Source organism: Emys orbicularis, chromosome 1, assembly GCF_028017835.1.
Source record: "Emys orbicularis isolate rEmyOrb1 chromosome 1, rEmyOrb1.hap1, whole genome shotgun sequence".
Lineage (NCBI taxonomy): Eukaryota > Metazoa > Chordata > Testudines > Emydidae > Emys > Emys orbicularis.
The window spans coordinates 110,937,741-110,956,690 of record NC_088683.1 but is presented as its reverse complement, the minus strand read 5'-3'; the positions used below and the strand labels follow the sequence as shown (position 1 = coordinate 110,956,690).

At 41.4% G+C, this 18,950-nt stretch overlaps 1 protein-coding gene across 1 annotated transcript in view; it reads right to left on the bottom strand.

Moving 5' to 3' along the window:
- The window catches only part of SLC13A4 (solute carrier family 13 member 4), a 36,283-nt gene extending 17,705 nt beyond the window's left edge, over positions 1-18,578 (bottom strand). Inside the window, exons 1-4 of the mRNA XM_065406880.1 lie at positions 18,480-18,578; positions 10,967-11,095; positions 2,933-3,069; positions 2,167-2,348 (exon numbers count right to left, since the gene is read on the bottom strand). Of these exons, the coding sequence (XP_065262952.1) occupies positions 2,167-2,348; positions 2,933-3,069; positions 10,967-11,095; positions 18,480-18,578 (547 nt within the window). The remainder of the gene's footprint in view (positions 1-2,166; positions 2,349-2,932; positions 3,070-10,966; positions 11,096-18,479) is intronic.
- Positions 18,579-18,950: the final 372 nt, after the last annotated feature.

Sequence of the window (18,950 nt, the reverse complement as noted above, 5' to 3'; positions counted from 1 at the left end):
TCAGAATTGTGTCCCTGAATATGCAGGAGCTAATGTAAAATGAATCCAGAAAGAATCTTCGATAAACACTTCCTTCTATTCGGGGACCTAATGCAGCATCTTATTACTCCATATTTTCTTGTTTATTTAACTTTTGCCAATAAAGACCTAACAGTAACACACTCTACGTGACTATAGCTGTATAGCCTCAGTCTTAGATCTGAGAGACTAAGCAAGGTTGAATCTGGTCAGTACTAAGATGGAAGACCTCCATTTTTTTTTTAAAAAGGAGGGATTTTCCCTCCCAATACAGCCCCTGCAGTGGCATATGGGGCAAAAAAGCCCCTTAGCTGACAGGTGGAGAATTCTTCTAGCACAAGTACTGAACTGGACAGCTATAGGATGCCCTGTGCAGGCCTTCTCACAACCCCCAGCATAAGGGTCATGCCGGGGTTGGGTTGGGGCTATAACATAGCATGATGGAGGTTCTGTGTAGCTGCCCATAGGCCACAAGGACTGGGTTGCTGTACCTTAGATCAGCTCCCTGAGCTGTCAACTTTTATGACAGTGGTGGTGGTGTGGGGGAAGAAGGGTTGTTTCAGACCCTGACCAGCTTAAATACACCTTTGCTTCCATGCCTCTGGGCTGTGCCTCTGTGTCCTGGGATTATTTCAATGATGAATGAAGACATTCCGTTATTAATTCCCAGACAAAACATTACATCAAAATGGAGTTAAGGTTGAGAGTATGTTTCAGCAACTTAAAGGGTAAAAAACACTGCAGTGATGTTGTAAATTAGCTCAGGAACAGATGTTATTCAGAGTTAGAGTTACACTTAAAGAAATCCAAACATGTTAAGGTTTGGAAATACAGTTAAGAGACCCAAAGAACCTTAACTATGCCCTGTAGTGACAGAGAGCTCTATCTCACACTTGTTTCATCCATGGTAGTGGAGGAGGGAATACCAGACAGGGCATAATCAGCTATTTTCCTTCTGATACAGATGGTCCAGAACTTTCATTGTTCTCAGTGGTACTGAGTGCCTCTGCCTCTGTGAAGCATACATGGCCACTGTCTTCTCTGAGAGAAGTTGTTGCTTAAGTTCCATTGACAGCAATGAGAGATGATGGCCATTTTGGAAACGGGGGATTTCTTTGTAACACATAAACTTTCAGTTATGAAAACTAATGGCACAAAATGACCATTAAGCCTAAATATTCAAAAGTATCCATTGCACCAGATCTACTCAATAGGTAGACTAGGAGGGTGGTGAAACTAAGTTCTATATATATATATATATGTGTGTGTGTGTGTTCATGCAGGGAATGTAGAGGAGTGCAGGCAACTGATGTGTGTGTAGGGAGGTGGAAAAGGCAGTAAGAATTTGGAGGATAAGAGGGAGGGGGGAAACAGAAGGTGTTTTGTACAGCTCCAATTAAACAAAGCAGCTGTAAACCCAGGTTAACTGGCCTGTATGCTCTGGCTGTTTTGTGCTGTTTTCAAGTTGGGTAAAGCAGCCAGAGTGTAGCAGAAAATATCACCCTCCTCCGCAAAAGTTAGAACTAAATAAACTAGTTAAGGTGGATACTTCACATATTTAAATCAATAGAGATATCACATGGGAACATTCTCTATGAACATTTTCATTTAAAAGAAACAACAACAACAAAAACCAAGGAAATTCCTAGACAAAAACTGTTGAGAGTACATATCCGTAATTTAGGGTAAACTGCACTATAGGGATGTTATAAACGTCTGAAAACTAAGCATTATCAACCCTGGAAATTCACCGTTTAAACGTAAAATAATTCCAAACATGTGAGTTAGGGCACCCAAACAACCTTACCTCTGTCCTGTCACAAACCCGTCAAACTTTCCATATAGTTAGAACTCACTGAAATCTTGTGCATAAGCTACAACTTAAATCTGTCCTGTAGCGATGCCCTCACCTCAGATTCCTTTAGCCTACTCAGGCTCCTAACTCCACTTCTCCTGCCAGGCACCCCTGAGGCTATCAAATAAGCATCGCGTATAAAATAAATGAAAATAGATAACATGGGCCAAATCCTCAGCTGGTGTAAATCACATAGCTCCACTGACTTCCGTGGATCTATGCCCATTTACAGGAGCTGGATTCGGCCTTAAATATCTAAAAGTAAAAGGAAAATTACTCATATCATCCTATACCTTTTGGCTCCCTCTCTTCAGAAATGGTGTTGCCTGCAGTACCGATGACCTCATGCTCCTCCTCAGCATTCACTAATTCTTGTAGCACTGCCTCCACAATTGGCATCACCATCGCAGTGGTGGAGGTATTGGAAAGCCACATGGATAAAATGGTTGTACAGCACATAAAGCAGAGAAGTAACCTAGAACACAGGAGAGAACAGCCTTCTTGGGACACTTTTACAACTTTTCATGTGATCCCCTTTTCTAATATTTTAATTAATTAATTAATTGTTATTTATTCTCTTTGCTTACAAATATATTAGATTGCATCAAGTTGAAATTCACCCCAGTGCAATACAATGCATCATTTAAGTTCCCCCTATGTCCTGACTATGAATTTATTATAACATGAAAACAGGAAATTCTGCATTTCATCATGAGTATTTTGTACACATTAAACAACAGGCAAGAAGAGAACAAACAGAGGAGACAAGAACCAAAGAAGTGTGAGAGCACAATGAACAGAGAGTACTGGTGAAGGCATAAAAGGCAAAAAGAAGAGGCAGAGAGAGAGAGGACAGGAAAATTCATAAACTTTCAGCCAATGAAAAGATCATCATAGATTGACTTAGGGCACCTGATTGGAAAAGTACAGTACATTATGGGTAATGACATCATTTGCTTTTGAAAAGCATACAGGGTTAGATTTAATTAATATTTGGTCATTTATTTTTAAACTTGATGCCTGTATCCTTTAATGCTCTAAGGCAGAGGATTCACTCACATGCCTGGCTTCGCACCAGCCATCATGACCATACGCAAGGCAATCCGCTTATGTAGGTTCCACTTTTCAACAGAAGCTGCCACACAAATCACCCCCATGAGGAGCAAAGTTGTGTTCTTGAAATACTCTGCAGCCACCTGCAGGAAAGGCAAGCGGGAGATAAGCAATCACAGAGTGAAAGTTACTTGCAGAGAGCATGTTGGGAAGGTGAAGACGCTTATATTACTTGTTTCCAAGCAGGGAACATGCTGGCAAGGTGGAAGAACTGGAGAACCTATGAGTCAAAATACCATATCTTAATTTTCTTTCTTCTGGTGTTTATAAATTAAAATATGTCTCATGCCACCTGTCACTAGGTTTCTCAATTTTGGAGAGACTGAGAGAAGTTGAGAGAAGTCATGTGATTCTCTCTTACTTCTGTGAACAGGGTTTGCTTTGTAATGTGTTAAATGTTCTGATTAGACCCAAACTGAAACATCTCCTACTGATTCCCACCATAGGTATAAACGTGGCAGCTTCTGAAGTGCTCACTCAACCTGGGGATTTTACTGCCTACCCACTTAATTCTGTTTAATCATAAGGAAAGCCAGGGCTAAAATGCAACCACAGAAAAGCCCCCAGAGACGTGTTGACTCTACCCAACCAGGTAAAGATTGAAATGTCGGTGTGTAATGGCCACTGATCATGCACGTGTGTGCTTGTGTGTGAGAGAGAGAGAGAGAGCGCACAAAAATCAGCAGCTATTTTACTAAAAAAAAATTACACTGAAAATGCCATTGCTTTTTGAAGAATTTTCTGGAAATTTTGGGACAAATTTCCATCACCAAAGTGTAAAACAGAACAGGATTTAATCGTGATTTCATAGCAAATCTCCATGCAAATTTAACTATGGAGTCACTACCAATGCCTGTATAATAAACATCAACCCGCTGCTCTGACACAGACTCTCTCAGTGACCCTGGGTAAGATATTTAGAGCCAAATTGTGGCCTCATTTCTCCCTGAAAAGTCACAAAGGAAGCCTGTGGCAGGAAACTGAACCTAGGTCTCCAGAGTGCTAAACTAGTACCCTAACCACTGGACCATCCTGCCTCTCCATAATTAAAAAAAAAAGAAAGTAAGGATGCCTAGGTGCTATTCCTGACTCAGCCACAGATTTGCTGGGTTAAGTCCCTAAAGTCTAAATTTTCAAAATTAGTTACCTGAAGTTAGGCATCTAAATTCATAGTTCAGCATGTAAATAGGTGGGTCTGGTTTTCAGATGTGCTGTGCAACTGCAGCTCCTGCTGCCATAAGCGCCGACTTCCCTCTGCCCCGTGGGTGCTTGACCCCCGACCACCACCCCTGGCCCCGCCCCTGCACCAATTCCTCCCCCTTCCCCCAAGTCCCCACCCCTGCCCCGCCTCTTTACTGCCTCCTCCCCCGAGTGCGCCGCGTCTCCACTCTTCCCCCTCTCTCCCGGAAAGTCCTAAGCGCCGCCAAACAGCTGTTAGGCAGCGGGTGGGAAGCGCTGGGAGAGGGAGGAGCGGGGACCCGGCATGCTCAGGAGAGGAGGAGGTGAGGAGGGGGCGGGGGGAGCTTGGCTGCCGGTGGGTGCGGAGCACCCGCAAATTTTCCCAGTGGTGCTCCAGCCCCGCAGCACTCATGGAGTTGGCAACTGGGCCTGCTGCTAGTTCAAGAAAGTCAAAGGACTCTTCCACCCTTGAACAAAGGGCATATTTTTAAAATGTGATCACTAATACAGACAGAGCAAGTCGTAGTTTTAACATGTTAGCTAGTTGAGGTGAAGGATTCACAGGAAAGGGTTTACAAGGACCAGCTAACAGTTAATACTACAACTTTCCCTGTCTACACTGGGATTTTAAAATGCTTTAGCAATCACCTATCAGCTACCACACTTTAAAATCACTCTTATTTTCCTTCTGGAGATGATCCCAAAGAAGTAATATTTAAAAAAGTAGGCACACATTTAACCCGACACCCAACTATGTATTTAACTAAATGTAGGGTTGGGGGTTGAAAACACTGGGTTAAATCCTGGCCCCATTGAAATCAATGGGAGCCTGGCCATTGACTTCAATGGGGTCAAGATTTCTATCATACGTTATTAAAAATTATTTATTTTTATTTAACAAATTCCCATGGTGACGAAAAAGGATTTGGCCATCATGGTTAAGTGTTTGCCAGAAACTGTTAAATATCACCTCTTTGGCTTTCTTTCACTACTTTCTGCCTCATTAAATTTTTTTTTTCCCCTAGCATCCTGTCCAGCATTTTTTTAATAAAAAAGTTCTTAGACTGAATGAAAGGAATCGATCGAACTAGCAGCACAAAGGCTCAATTGTTTCCCTTTATCCCTTTCACAGTATTTTTGAGATACAAATGAATATAACACACACGCACATGGCCCTGTGAGCAATATTTGTTGTAAACTGTGTGGCAAGAGCCACTGTTCTGTGTCACTCCAGTGCAGCAGACTGGAAATTTTGCAACAGTTTCACCTTATGTTTTTGTTTATTTTTAATTTAAGTTTTCATTTTATTTTTGATAAATGAATAAAGCAGTCTGTCAAGTATTCCTGTGGTTATTTAAATTAAATATTAAATTCAATTTGTAGCATGCTGCCCATACATTTTCAATCTTCAGCATGCTGCAGAATTTTGTACTGAAAACATGTAGCTGTTTAGAAGTTAGGGGAAAATGAAGGGCCTTGCAGTTGAATAGGGCACAGCTGGAGTTTTGGCACTTCGGAACAAGTAAGAGGCAGGTTGAGCTTGTGTAACAAGTGCAAAACATAACCTTGTAATCTAATTATGTAATTTTCCATGTCAACACGGTTAGCCATTTCACTGCTGATCACCAGGGCACGCTGCTGATCGCCAGGGCACTTCACACCTTGCAGAGCAGTTTCAGGCTGTCCGTACACTTCACTGTACCAGTTTACATTCAGGCCTTGTATTACATTTAGATTAAATCTACGCTCCGAGTGAGGAGTATGACTTCCTAGCTTCTATACACATTGTTCATGTAGATAAGCCCTGTGCTTCCTGCTCTAATAAGCTGACTATGACCTTCATACTGAGAACAATAACAAAAGAAAAACCCTATGAAGAATGTAGATAGCATGAATGGAAGTCCCTAGTCCCATAATTCAAGATAACTAATGAAAATTAAAGGAAGAAAATTCAAAATTGATCCAAGGGAATACTTTTTTTCCTCGCAATACACACAGCTTGTGGAACTCATTGGCACAAGATATCAATCACTGAAGTCGAGCTTAGCTGGATTTGTGAAACAGATCAGACATTTATATAGATAAGAATAGCTAGTTATAATATCAGAGGGGTAGCCGTGTTAGTCTGGATCTGTAAAAAGCGACAAAGAGTCCTGTGGCACCTTATAGACTAACAGAAGTCTATAGACCTGTTAGTCTATAAGGTGCCACAGGACTCTTTGTCGCTAGTTATAATAGTAAATATTAATATCAGTCATGCATATCCTCCTGCTTCAGGGATCAGACAGCCTCTAAGTATTGGGGTTCAGGAGGAAATTTTCCTTGGGAAAGAGTTATTCCATAGTTACCTATTGCAAGGTTTCTTCCACCTTCCTCTGAAGCAGCTGATACTGAGAATTGTTGGTGATAGAATACTGGACTAGATGGATCGATCATCTGATTCAGTGTGGCCATTCCTATATTTCTGTGTGATGGAATGCACCCCTCTATTCACATCCTATACACCAGGGATGGACAAACGTATTGACCCTCTGAGCTGCATACAACAATCTTCAGAAGTTCAAGAGCTGGGGCATGCCTGCTGGAGCTCGATGCTTTAACCCTGTGGTGGGGTGGTGGGGCTAGCGGTTTCTGTCCTACGGAGTTAGAGGGTCTTGGGGCTCCAGCCCTGCAGGGCATGCCTGCCAGGGCTTGAGGTCTCAGCCCCACTCCAGCTGAAGCCCCGAGCCCTGGCAGGTGCCTCCCGTGGAGCTGAAGCCCCGAGACCCGCCTCCCTGCTGGGCAGAAGACCCTAGCCCCACCACCTTCCCACAGGGCAGAAGCTCTGAGTTCCCCCAAACAGTCTGGTTGTCAGAGAATGCGGGGAGGGACTCCGTGAGCCACACTTTAACTGTAAAAGAGTCGCATGTGGCTCATAAGCTGCAGATTGGTCACCCCTGCTATACACTATTGTAATAACACTGCTCTACAGCCAAAATGCTTCTGAAATAAATGTAGTCAAACTTTACTAATTCTTGGTCACTGAGAACGAAAATGATGCTTAAAATTGTTGATTGGCTCTAGTTTTCAAGATATGCTATTGGGTCAGTATATACAACTCTTGACTTGGGAATGGCGGAGGATAAGTGAGTTATAAAGGGAAGGGATCTCAATTTAAACCAGAAATGACTAAAATACATCTTTGACTGGATCTATGAATAAATCTATGACTGGGTTTGGACAGTACTTGCTTTTTAGGCAAAACAATGAATGATGCAATCTGAAGCTGGTATTGCATCATACATGATATGAATTGCATCATGTTATTCCTAGAAGTCATGGATGATGCAATCATAACGAAGCTTACATCACTCTGCTGAACAAATTGCCCTATATCAGCTCTAGAAATCATACAGTGTCGTGCTCTCTTATTTGTCAGTGTTTGATTTTGCAAAGGGACACATTTCTGTTTAGCCAAAGTGAGCAGAGATGCCTCGTACTTGTGTGAACAGTGCGGATAACTTCTGCTATGTTTGTGGTGAAGTGACTTTTGCATCACAAAAGCGCAGTATAACCACTATGGTTAAAAAAGCCTATCACCTTTCTTTTGGCTGCAAAATGGGAGATCAGGACAAGAGGTGGGCCCCACACATATGCTGCAACACTTGTGCAACAAATCTTCGCCAGTGGTTGAACAGGAAAAGGAAATCTATGCCTTTTGCAGTGCCAATGATTTGGAGAGAGACAACAGATCATACCAGCAATTGTTACTTCTGCATGGTGCCTCCAGTTGGGAAAGGTGTGTCAAAGAAGAAAAAGTGGACTGTGCATTATCCAAACATTCCATCAGCTATACGCCCAGTACCCCATGGAGAAGGACTGCCGGTTCCTGATGCACCAGAATCATTCTCACTTGAGTCAGACGAGGAAGAGGAAGAGGATGAAACTTCTGGTCCTGAACCATCAATGTCACAGGACCCACATTTTCTCCCATCCTCCTCCTCTGAACCACACCTCATAACACAAGGTGAACTGAAGGACCTTGTCAGGGATTTGGAACTACCCAAGAGTAAGGCAGAGCTGTTGGGCTCCAGACTACAGCAGTGGAATCTCCTGGCAGGTGATGTTAGGGTTTCCATGTTCCGTGACCGTCCAAAGGATCTTGTCCCATTCTTCTTCATGGAAGGTGATCTTGTAGCCTGCAACAACATCGATGGTGTGATGGCAGCCCTCAACATCGCTCACGATCCAGATGAGTGGAGACTGTTCATTGATTCATCCAAGACGAGTCTTAAAGCTGTTTTACTGCATAATGGCAATGTTTTGCCATCAATTCCAGTTGGTCATGCAGTCCATATGAAGGAAACCTGTGACAACATGAAACAACTTTTGAGGTGCATAAACTATGATCAACATCAGTGGCAGCTTTGTGGCGATTTGAAGGTTGTTGCTCTCTTGCTTGGTCTGCAGACTGGATACACAAAGTACTGCTGTTTTCTCTGTGAATGGGATAGTCGTGCAAGAGATTCCCACTACATCAAGAAAGATTGGCCACTCCGACAGTCATTGGAGCCTGGGAGGAAAAGTGTTCAGCATCCACCACTTGTTGAATCAAGGAAGATTTTGTTACCACCCTTACACATCAAGCTGGGTCTGATGAAGAACTTTGTCAAGGCCATTGACAAAACACATGCAGCTTTCAAGTACCTCCGTGGAAAATTTCCAAGGTTAAGTGAAGCTAAGATAAAGGAAGGTGTCTTTGTTGGTCCTCAGATTCGTGAACTTCTTCGAGATGATGCATTTGACCATGCACTGCGTGGCAAGGAAAAGATGGCATGGAAAGCCTTCCAGTTAGTGGCAATAAATTTTCTCGGAAACAACAAGGCAGACAACTACAGGTTATTGGTGGAAAACCTCCTCAAGGCATACAAAAGCCTTGGTTGCAACATGTCACTAAAGATACATTTTTTGCACTCTCATCTAGATTTTTTTCCACCGAACTGCGGAGCAGTGAGCGACGAGCACGGCGAGTGATTTCACCAGGACATTGCAACAATGGAGAAACGCTATCAGGGCAAATGGAGCCCATCAATGCTTGCAGACTATTGCTGGACAGTGACAAGAGATGCTCCATTTAATGAATACAAGAGACAAGCCAAGAAGCGCCGAGTAGACACTGAATAGGACTAAACTATGTACATAATAGTTTTTTGCCTTTTGTTTCATAATAAATTTTATTTATATAACCCTTTTGCTGATTTTTAAAGTGTTGCATAAACAGGGCAGGTGAAATATTATCATGTAAAGCAACCATAAACGCATGAAAAGACCTAGGTTTACAATTTATGATTAAAACTCTACTATCTACACAATATACATAGACATAAAATGTAAAAACTTAAATATCTTAGAAACAGTAGCCAAACAGTTGTTTTAATTGTCATATTTGAATTCAGCACATCAAAATACATAATAAATAGCACATTTTATCTCTGAAGCAGACGACTTCTCTAAAATTGTAGACCAGTGTAATATTTGTGTAAAATATGCCTTGTCAGGTATCATTTGAAAACTAATAACTTGCTGGTCAATAATTTCATGATCAAATGTATGTAACAACATTATATTCACAGTTATGAACATAACCTGAAATCATGACTGAAGTATGTTTATCAGACAAGTCTGGGAAGTGGGTAAACCTGTTCCTCAAAGACAAAGGAAAAACTGAACCCACAGCCAGGTGTCATCAAAGCTGATGGGCCATAACCTATCAAGTGGCCATTCTTTGGCAAGGAAAAGGGGTAGGAACAAATAGGTCTGCATCTTAGCAAACAGCAGCAAAATAATCCCCCTCCCTACCAGACTCCGTGTCTCCTTGCTCTCAGCTGGAAAGAACTTTATCTAGGGGTCACTCTCAGGAAGATGCATTTCAAAGGGTGATTGAACTATAAAAGTGAGGGGGAAAAGCACGCCAAGTTCTCTCTCCCTATTCATCTCTCTTTGCCAGCTAAGACAACAAATGGACTTATGGACTTTGGGAACAGATCCTGGCCTAAGAGTTTAGTCAGCAAAGCACTGAAAACATGTAAGAACTTCACCTTGAACCAAGTCTATTTTCTTAAGTTTAGAAAGCATTTTATCTTTATTTTTCTTGTAACCATTTCTAACTTTAATGCCTTATTACTTTTTGTACTCACTTAAAATCTATTTTTATAGTTAAATAAACTTGTTTTATTCTTTAATTAAAACTAACCCAGTGTTGTGAATTATTTGGGTAACTTCATTTAAGGTAACAAACCGTTGTGTATGGATCTCCTTTGCAGGGCAACAGACCTAATATATCTGGACTGTCCAGGAGAGGGCTGGACAGTGCAGAACACATGTTTTGGGGGGAAATTCAGGACTGGGAGTATATTGGGGTCACCCTGCAAATAGTAACCCAGGCTGGTGGAAGCCAGGGTGTGGCTGGTCTCTGCTGACAAGCTGCCGGGGTCAGAGCTGATGGACCAGGTCTGTGGCTATACAAAGACACTCTGTGTGTGACCTGAATGCTGGCAAGCTAATTGTGAGTGATCCAAGTTGGAAGCTACAGCAGCACTGTGAGACACCCAAGGTTGCAGGGCAGGGGTGACATAGCCCCACATCGGTCTAGATTGCACCCCAGAATGTCATACTATGTTCCTTCTATATGCTGATGGTTGGCCTACTTTTTACATGTTTAGGACACTTAGCACTCTGTTATCCCTGTTGCTCTCCTGAATTGTTTGTTGCAAACGATTAACAGAGTAAGAAGAAGTGATTCAAAAGTACACTTTGAGCTACCTCACTGGACTTCATGACTCCGAAGAGTGGATAGAGGAAAGCAGGAACTAGGGCTGCAGCTCCGAGCGGTACCGCTTCTGAGACCCAGTACACAGCTGTCACTATCAGCACATAGGCACATGAGGCTTCCTGTGGGGAGAAATCACTGAGGTTAGACATCGCTGAAATCACCTCTGCTGCATCAGCCTTTGCAAATGTGTCCACAGAGAGGGCCCAGTCACAGGTGATTAGATTACACCATAGTCCATGGGGACCATATTATGGGGACTTCCCAAAGAGCCAGTTAGCTGGGACTAAATTGTGGGCTACCACTAGAGGACTGAAGAAATTCTAAAAGAGAGCAGGATGCTACTAAGAGTTTAAGGACTATACCGGTGACAAGTTAGAAATGGATTAGGAAAACAATTGGGGTAAAAAGAAGAGCATAAGGAGTGACTATTAAAGAGGTTACACCGTTTCTTAAGTTACTTCAATTTTAAATATACAATTCTGAAGCCAAATCAAGAATTTATTTTTATTGAGTGGTCACTTCAAATTGCTACCGATTAAACCACAATCCTCTGAGTCTCAAGACTTCCCATTTCCCAAATGCATGCTTCATAATCCACAAATATTAAAATTAGTCTTTGATCTCATCCACTCTAACCCAGTCTACTCTAGACACTCCAACTGCTTTTTCTTGCCTGTAGTGACATTGTAACTGTGATAAATTCTTGTACAAGAATGAGAGAAAATGTCTTTCCTAACTCAACCAGATTCCAGACTATAGAATCGTGAAACCTTATGATGGAAAGTTTAGCATACGAACCAGTGTTGTATTAAGGTTAAGAACCAAACAAAATATACATATGTGTTATGCAATTGTAATAGTTCCTGTGTGGTCCAGAATGTCCAATGAAATTATATAGCTGGAGCACAGCAATCTGGATCTGTATTTGTCTAACGGCAGCTTGGGTACTCCTAGTTTATATTATTTAATTAAATTGTTGTTTTTACTATTTATATTTCAGTTACTTTAATGCTCTTTGTTGTTCGAATTGTGAATGTTTAATGTCATTTTCAGAAATAAGGGTTAAAGTCAGGTCAATGACAACTAATTTAAACCTAGGCAGCTGAATAAGAGCTGGCTGAAGTTTTTAAACAAATAGAAGCAATGACAGATACTAATCTGTGTAAACATTTTCTTTGGGTTGAGTTCTGGATGGTATTATATGCTGAACTACAGAAAAGAAACAGTTGAGTGTGGATCCTAGAGCCCAGGGAGTACTGTCAACAGATATTCACAAACATTGATTTGAATAAAAACTAATTAATTTAAAGGGTATTCAAGTCCCCTGTGATTTGCTCTCTGTTTCTTTTTCTGCAGTAATTTTTGTACACAATACTGGAAAAGGTAAGTGTTAGAAATACCCGTCAATTGGCACAAGAAGAGTTCATGTGGCTTCCTGAAAACTCTTTGTTGTTTTGGGAATCATCTAGTCCAGGAGTAGGAACAAATCACACAGCTCAAACAGGAAATTATGAGTAGTGAACACTCAAAGCAACAGTCTGTGATTATTTAATAAGAAATCCATAGGGTGACATATTTTCATACAAACCATCCAATGGATAATTTTCAATAATGAACAATGGTAAGATTCTTAGCTGGTGTAAATGTTCATAGCTCCTTTAACTTCCATAGAGCTGTCAATTTATACCAGCTAAGGATCTGGCCCCCAATTTGTGAAAATTGACATCTGCTTGAAGATAATTCATGAACAGAAAAAGAGGCTAAATTTGTTTAGTTGTTAGCAGTAAATATTCCCAGAACTCTAAGCATAACTCACTGAGACGCAGGCGAGCTCTGCTGAATGTGATAGAGAGTGAAGAGACACACGTCTGTTTGAAAAATAAGCTGGAAGGCTGCAGTAAATTATCCGGGTTGCCTAGAAAAGGTACTTGCATGGTGTTACACCAGCTATCTCCATTGCTAGAAATGTACACTTATCAAATTGTTGCCAATTCTGTCCACACCAGAACTTTGGACAGCAATGACTTCTGTAAGATTAAGGAATGCTGTGGTTTTTCCTTTTCCTTTATATCTCTACACATCACAAATTTCTGTTTTAATTTTTGAGTGTGAGTTTGTAGCTCATGAGAGTGATAGTTTCAGCTAGAGCTAGCCATCATACAGGTCCCCAAACACTGATTTGACCACCCCCTCTTGCCACATACTCACTGATCTCAAAATCTGACACACAGACACACACACACATATGCTGGAATTTCAGAAAAACAGAGAGTGATCTCAGAAGCGCGCTCTCTCTCTCTCTCTGCCTCCCCACACATGGATCTCAAACTCTTGGAACGAGGCCACAAAGTAAGTTATAGAAAGGGGCATCCTTAACTCTATGTTTCCTGGTGGTTGTAGGTTTGCACTGAACCATTTGTTACTTTTGTTTCTTCAAATTCTGAAGGGCAGGATAGCAGCAGGAAACCTAGGATTAACTTTAGAAAAAAGAATGAAGATGCAGAGGCGGGAGTGGGGATATCTGGGAGTGAAGGAAGGGTAACGTACAGTTTATGACATTCGTAACAGATTCTTTAAAATAATATAGTGAAAAGTCTAGAGATTGGAGCTAGCCTGAAATTTTCTTTTTTAGACTGTGCCAAAGTCAGACAAAATTCCATTGAATTTAATGTATGCACCTGGGATATGGCTCATTGCAATTATTAGCTATTTAGACAGCTGGAAGGTATCCTTATTCACATGGCAATCATCTTGCTTGTTTCTCTTTTCAAAACTAAAACATGAATAATGAGGTCCAAATCTACAAACCATATGGAAACATACATTTGAATTATTTGATGTACTTGTTTATGAATTTGAAGTGCTCACACAATAAAAATAAATTCTTGATTGGCTTCAAAATCTTATATTTAAAAAACTGTGTAACCTCTTAATCCTACACAAAATGAAGAGTAAACTGATAGAACACAGGTTGTGTGGTGCAGAGAATTAATCCACTTTCTGTAATCTATGGAGACAAGCTAAATGTAGTCTAGGCCAGAGTCACATGGTTAATCAAGTTAATGACATTAACCTAGGAGTCAATGGCTTGTCAACCACATCACCAAATACTTTTAGACTTCATAGTCAATTTTCAAGAGAGACCGAGGAGTAGGATCACATTCACAGTCTGCGTGTGGCTTGGCTCCATCCCTGCAGCATGCCCCCTCCTGGCACAACATGGTGCTGCAGGCATGCCACCTAGGGTTGCCACCATAGGTGCTGGAACTAGTGGTTCTGGGGGTGTTGCTGCACCTCCTGGCTTGAAGTGGTTTCCATCATATATAGGGTTTACAGTTTGGTTCAATGGCTTTCAGCATCCCCGCTATACAAATTGTTCCAGCACCCCGGTTGCCCCCTGTGCAGGTTTTCCCAGGATCATCCTTTTCTTGAGTTAGCTGTCCTGGGAAAGCTGTATGGTGCTCAGTACACACTGCCAGCTGTCCAGTTTCATGGGCTCAGGCTCATCCTAGATGTCCCGTTGTTGCTGTTTTTACCTCAGAACTGGCAACCCTAATGTCACCCTCAGCTCCCTCTTGCTTCTCCCAACTAACTTGTTCACATCCTGAAGTCATATTCCCCTTCCTGGTGTCCAGTTTATTGAGTCTTTATAAATATAGAGTTTCCTTTGGTCTCTCGGGTTCAAATCCTTCTCCCTGGTTAAAGGATTCTACAGCCCTCCTTTGTGGGGCTGTGCAGTGCTTCTCCCTTGGTAAGGGACTTCATAGCCCACCAGCAGGCAGGTTCTAGCATTGCTGCTCAGTGCCTCAATTCTCCTGGCTCTTCAGAGGCTTCTGTTTTTATCACTACCCCACAAGGCATGATTTTAGCCACACAACCTGCCTGTCATTGGACTGATTTTCTCCACCTAGGGAAGTGAGCTAACTACTTTCAGTGACTTCAATGTGCTTTGGATCAGGCCTATAGATTTAGTGGGGGCAGAATTGCAGCCTTGGAAAAACTGTCATAAATCAAGTCAAGTCATAAATCAAGTGTCCAGGCTGTTCTGCATGTTGATATTGATTCGCACCTGTGGCATGGCAGTGTCAGGAGTCCAAATGTTGGGCAAAGATACAAAAGGATGATGACAAGGAAAAAGTAGTACAAGATACTTACATTAAACACTAAGAACATTTTTATAGGTTTATTTATTTTTCTCTCTGTTGCTTATAATTCCATTTAGAAGCCTGAAAAAAAATTCTGCTGGCAACTTTCTCCCTTCCCATTTAACATATATTGGATCTTTCCATATGTTTGTCATAAGACATGAAATTAACACAACTCTATTTGTTTACTCCCTCCCTAGTTAGTGCAGCCCCATCGTTGACAACAAAAGCAATATAGACTTATATATGATACAGTGTATGAACCTGCACTCAGAGTCCCCGGGAGCCATTTAACATATTTCTGGAATGTTTATTAGTTAACTTCTGCTGCAGAACAAAAGCACTGAGTTTGTGTAGGTCCTACATGAGAAACAGTGACCATTTAAAAATAAATCTTGGTGGAACTAAGAGTGTTTTACTTTGCTTACAGTAAATATATAAAATCTTAAAGATATTCTTTGCCAAAAATAATTTTAATCGGATAATATGTTGATCCTAAACTACTTCCCCTTTCAAAAGTATGTGATATAATTTTTCAACACATAAATGAAGAAGAGCTCTGTGTGGCTTGAAAGGTTGCCTCTCTCACCAACCAAAGTTGGTCCAATAAAAGATATTACCTCACCCACCTTCTCTCTCTACTTTCCTGGGACCGAGACAGCTACAACTACATTGCATATTTCTCTAACCCTTTTTTTGTGAGGTAAATAACGTACAATAGTAAAAATGGGGCAACACACAGTTTATGTGGGCTGGAGGAAAAGTTGAATCTGTTACAAGAGAGAGAGAGAGAGGGGATGGGCACTGTTGCTTTTTTCTTCCTAAGAACAAGTGTGTCCTCAATTTCCAAACAAAAACAAAATAAAGTCCATTTTGAAAAGGCAGAAAACTGAGCAGTAAATGCTTGGGGAGAAAAGTGTTCACAGTAACTGCTGTATGATAATCTCTGCTAAAGACTTAATCAGCTTCTGTAGCAGCTTGGGCTATTTATTCTGCAAGTGCTTTAAGAGGGCTTGTTTCTATGAGAAACCATGCTAATCTCTTCTATTTAACGTTTATTTATTTATTTATTCATTGGTAACCAGAGTGACTAAGTATTGAAGTGGGGTTGTGTCTAGTGAAGTGTTGGCTGTTCCACCCCATCCCTTCTCCTCACACAGCCCAAAGGGGGTGCAAAATCCACAGCTACAGAGGGGCCTGGAACAGGGAGCAGGGAAGCAGAATGCAGTGGAGTGGGATATATATAGAAAGGCTTTGGTGAAATGACTTTGCTTCCACCAACGCCATCTCAATTAGCCCCTGTGGCAGAAGAAAGGCGGGACTGTAGGCAACCATGTTACAATCCCTGACTAAAGATAATGATTAAATTTTTCATCATTGTAGAATCTTCCATTTTAGGATCTCAAAGCATGAATGAAGTCGCCTCCCACCAGCCCTATGAGGCAGGAAGGCATTTACTGGTTATGTAGATGGGGAAAATGAGGCAAGATTTTTAAAAGTGACAGGTAAATTGGGAGGGTGGGTTTTTTGAGTGCCCGACTTGAAAGAACTTGAAAAGGCCTGATTGTCAGAGAGTGGGGGCTCAGCACTTACTGAAAGCCAGGTCCCTTTCAAGTTGGTACCCAAACTCAAGAGAATCTTGAAAAATCTTGGACTTACCCAAGATCATACAGTGATTCAGTGGCAGGAATGAAAACCAAATCTCAATCCTCATTCCTGTGCTTTTGCCATCACCCTATATGTTTCCTCTCTTTAATTCAAATAAGACTAATATGAACCAAAGTACACAATCTTTGGCCATGTTCTTTGAATCCTAGTCTGTCCCCCTGGCACACTGTGTTGTCTGTTTACTGCACCCAGCACCTCCTGCTCTTCTTGGAGTGGAAGGGCTACGTGTGAGTGAATGGATTCAGTGGGGCAGTGGGTCTGGCAGCATGAGGTGAGGGGGTGTAATTCATATAACCAAATGTTATTCCCAGTGTTGGACTGATACTGTCAATGGAGCTGGCAGCTGGTAGAAACATAAATCCTGTGTTAACTTCAATTTCCATGAGAAAGACAGAAAAATAGTATAATTGATTAATGGAACAGGACAAAATCAGTTAAGGGCTAATTTAATCTTCGAGCTTTGAGGAGGATTTACAATCAGTGGACAGCAAGAAATAAAAACTACATTAAAATATTTGAGTAGTATCCTGTCAGCTAAGTTTATTAGTATTCTGCCATGAAGTCTGGAGCAATAAAAGTTACTGCAAAGTCCAACGCAAAGCTCTCTGGTGTTGGAACAGTCCTATTCTGTGAATCTTGATCTTCTTCTCTATCAAACCCTATGGCTATATTCCAAAAAGGGATGGATAATTTTATGGCCATTAATAATATTTCTATTTATGCCTTTGGTAATATATATCCTCACAGAAGCAGGAGAGTTCGAGTTGGTCATTAGCAGGAATCAGGAAGGAATTTTGCTCCCAAGGTAAGGTACCGCTCCACTGGCCAGATGTATATTTATTTATAGGCATCTCTATGGGGATCATCACCATAGATTTTTGAATACCTCACAAACATTAACAAATTAAGCCTCAACATCCTTATGAGGTAGACAAGTGTTATTATCCTCCATTTTACAAATGGGGAAATGCAGGCACAGAGAGATAAAATGACTATGCCAAGGACAGGAAGTCCATGGCAGTGTCAGGAATAAAAACCAGATTCCTCAGCCCCCATCCACAATTCCTCCATTTTGTGCTGTTGTGCCTTTCTCTGAGACTTCAACACTTAGCTACTGACAGAAGTGTAATACTGGACTAGAGAAAACAAGGTCTGATATGCATTAGCAAATGCTGTGGATGTTCCTACATTTCTATCACTGAATCCTGGCTCCATTCTTTACAGCTGTCTTATAAAAACTCAGTCTAATTTGAAAGTCCCCGGACAACCTGTTGTCATTACGAGCCTCATGACACCTGGTATAATTTTTAAAAGAATGCTTGTTAAAGATAATGCCGTGTATCTGCCATACATAGTCTGTATTTTTGTCACACTTAAAAAAAAAACGTATTTGATGCATTTGCCTGAAAACAGGAGCTTTTTCAGCTTCGGTGCTGATTCCCCACCTCTGCTTGTGACATCATATTTGGTTGCTATGACAACTACTACTCTTGCTGCTAAATAAATCATATTTCTAAGTTCTACAAAGGGGCATCATTGCCCTGTAAGAATAATTGCTCTGTAAGTCCCTCCCAGCCCCCCCATTTTCTGCAGCACACCTGTCCAGGATGGTTACCCTGCAACTCACCATCACTCTCTTTGCCCGTCTGCTCCACAAGCTTTAATAAAAAGGAAACAATAATGTACTTACACTACTGGGGTATAAAAGTGGCAGAGGAAGCAGCAGAAGTGGAATGAGCACAACCAGCAGCAGGTTTCTGGCCCTGAGGAGCTCCTTCACCAGTGCCATAATGCTTCACTTCCTGGTTGCTCTCCTCCTTGGATTTGTCCTTGTTTTCCTCAGATGCTTCTACTTCAGCTCCAGGTCCTTCTTCAGCTTTGCCCTGATGTCTCCGAACGGGTTCTGACTGCACTGTGTCAACTCCTTTCCCCACCTTTCCGCCCTTGAAATTTCTTTCTTAATAGATTTATTCTTTTTCTGTTATATTTTAAAGAAACACTATCAAATTTGCTAACCTTTTTATCAGGTTTATGTAGGGCTTACTAGCATATCCTTATGATTGTCACACCAGAATCTACAGAGGTTTGCAAGCTGGAGCATAGTGGTCTTTTTGGTATTGGTGTTTTTATTCAGAATCAGGGAAGTTGCTGCATTGCCTTC